We start from the raw sequence: 2,144 nt of genomic DNA, 5'->3' as shown, positions 1-2,144 counted from the left end.
AAGGGAAACTAAACAAAAAGATGTCTCTTTCTTCCCTCCAGATAAAAAAAGGAGGGCTGGGGGAGTGGGAGGGATGACTAGTTGTAAAGGACAGGGGACAATTCAGTGTGTGAAGAACTCACCCTCTAACAGAGGGAGTTAATGAGGGTCCCCTGCAGCCTGCCTTCTCCCGGGATTGTTCTCTGAACGCAGCTGGCCAACTTCAAAGTGAAACCCAGGGAACACCCAGCCTCTCCCAAGAAAAAGCCACCCTTGATCATATTTACAGATGAGCAGGCAGCTTCAACAGAAAAAAGACCCTTTTGATTCCAGCTCCCTGCAAGTTCTGCTTTGTGTCAAGCACGAGGAGGAGCCCAGGGGGATGCTGAGATGGGCAGCCCATCGGTGGGAGCAGGAGCACTGCCTGGCTGGGCACTGTATGGGCACAGAGCTAGGAAAAGGAAGAGTGAGCCTAGGAAAAGCAAGCACTGGGCTCAGGATGGGCTGAAGAGGATGGCTCTCAGCCCAGGGATTTACTACACTTGTCTGCATGTGAAAGCCCTGTCCACAGCAAAGGGCACTGGGTTAGGGCAGGGGTGATGCAAAGACACGTGTTGTGCTGGGGCTGGGCAGGGTAGAGGGACACCAATACCTACCTTCCAGTAGGTCTCACAGCCCACCAATTACACAGCCCAGTTCTAGCCTGCAAAACACCTTGTCAACCAAGCACTTCTTGTGAACAGACTGTGCATCTCACACTGTCACTCCTGAACACTTCATCTCTGCCTGTCGCTTCTTCGCAAATCTAACTTTATTTTTGCTGCGGGTTTTGTACCAGGGATTCTCAGCTCTGTACCTTCTCAGCCACCTCGGAGAGATCCAGGCTCTGCAGCTTTCCTGCCAGTTCATCCAGAAGGCGAGACTGCTCCTCTTGTTTAGCCTTGAACTCAGCCTCCTTCGTATTGATTAAGTCTTCCACTTGCTGCCGCGTTTGTGCCGACAGCTCCACGGCACTGTCAGGGTGAACAGTGGAGGCATTGACCCTCTCCTCTGCCTCCAGGGACATCTGGAAATACTTGGTGATACTATCCAAGGCTCCTGCAGGAATAAGATGGAGCTGGTGAGAAATCTGTTAAATAACTCAAAGTAATGTATATTGTAGATGTTAGCAGAAGAGGTGTCAAGGTTAGCAATAGATCACATCATGTTAAATGAAGCATTAGCCTTTGCTAGTGTTCAGTGGCACTCAAAGATGGCAGAATTTGGCCTCTTGTGGGAAAAAAAAAGGTTGGTTTTTTTTTTTTGTTTGGTTTTTTTGTTTTGTTTTGTTTTTTTTGCTTGGTGGACAGTGTCTCAAGCTGAATGCTGAAGCTAAGCCTTTCTCTGACCCTAGTGACTGAATTCTGCTTGCCCCAGGGGTAAAAGCAGATCCAGCCTTTTAGGATTTTTAGGGGAACAGTCTGTTTCCTAAGGATTTGCTTATCCCATTAATTCTTAATTCTTGCCCTGGGATGTCTGGCTTATGGAGTCACTGCTTGGAAACTGGTCAGAGCTTTCCCAGGAAACAACTGCTTGATGAAAGATGCTGATTTATGGAGCTGTTAGTTTTGGACCACTCCTGAAGAGGCTTTGAGTGGGTGTGAGGAACCCTGTGGGGGTGGCCATACTCTGTACCTCAGGGCAGCTTTCCTTTGCAGAATGCCAGAAGTCAGGGACTCCCCTGTTCTACATCCTCCTTGCCTCACTCTGCAAAACCCTGTGTTCACTGGAGATAATCTCAGACTTCCTGCAAACCAGGAAATTAAAAAAAAAAATCCTTTCTTTGAAGTCAGCTTTCAAAATTTCCAAATAATCTTGTGCATTCCTCTTTCTCCAGCAAATTTTCATCCTTGGAACATTTTGGTGTGCCAAAGGGCATGCAAGGCTTGGGTGGCCCAGAAGAACTGGGCACTTTTAGGGCATGCTCTTAGTCACAAAGACCTGTTTTTTTCAATCAGAAACAGCTATTTAACAGATGGGGAAGAGCAAGGGAGATATCCAGGTGTGTTTTGGAATCTGCTTGCACTTTCTACTGTTATGTCTCACTTGCAATGTATTAATCAAGAGACTTTAAGACAATTCTGTGACTCAAGAATGTGAGCCAGCCTTGCAACGTGCAGAGAGAG

The 2,144-nt window shown here is 47.4% G+C and overlaps 1 protein-coding gene across 1 annotated transcript in view; it reads right to left on the bottom strand.

Annotated features, from left to right (window-relative positions):
• LOC103799817 (laminin subunit beta-1-like) overlaps positions 1-2,144 on the bottom strand; it is a gene marked incomplete at its 5' end in the record, with an annotated part of 21,275 nt that overhangs the window by 6,551 nt on the left and 12,580 nt on the right. Inside the window, one exon of the mRNA XM_009072167.1 lies at positions 836-1,077. Coding sequence (XP_009070415.1) covers positions 836-1,077 — 242 coding nt within the window. The remainder of the gene's footprint in view (positions 1-835; positions 1,078-2,144) is intronic.

The sequence above is a fragment of the Acanthisitta chloris genome, unplaced genomic scaffold (genome assembly GCF_000695815.1).
Source record: "Acanthisitta chloris isolate BGI_N310 unplaced genomic scaffold, ASM69581v1 scaffold7683, whole genome shotgun sequence".
NCBI classification, from domain to species: Eukaryota; Metazoa; Chordata; class Aves; order Passeriformes; family Acanthisittidae; genus Acanthisitta; species Acanthisitta chloris.
The sequence above is the reverse complement of the archived record's forward strand: the minus strand, read 5'-3'. Positions and strand labels throughout refer to the sequence as shown.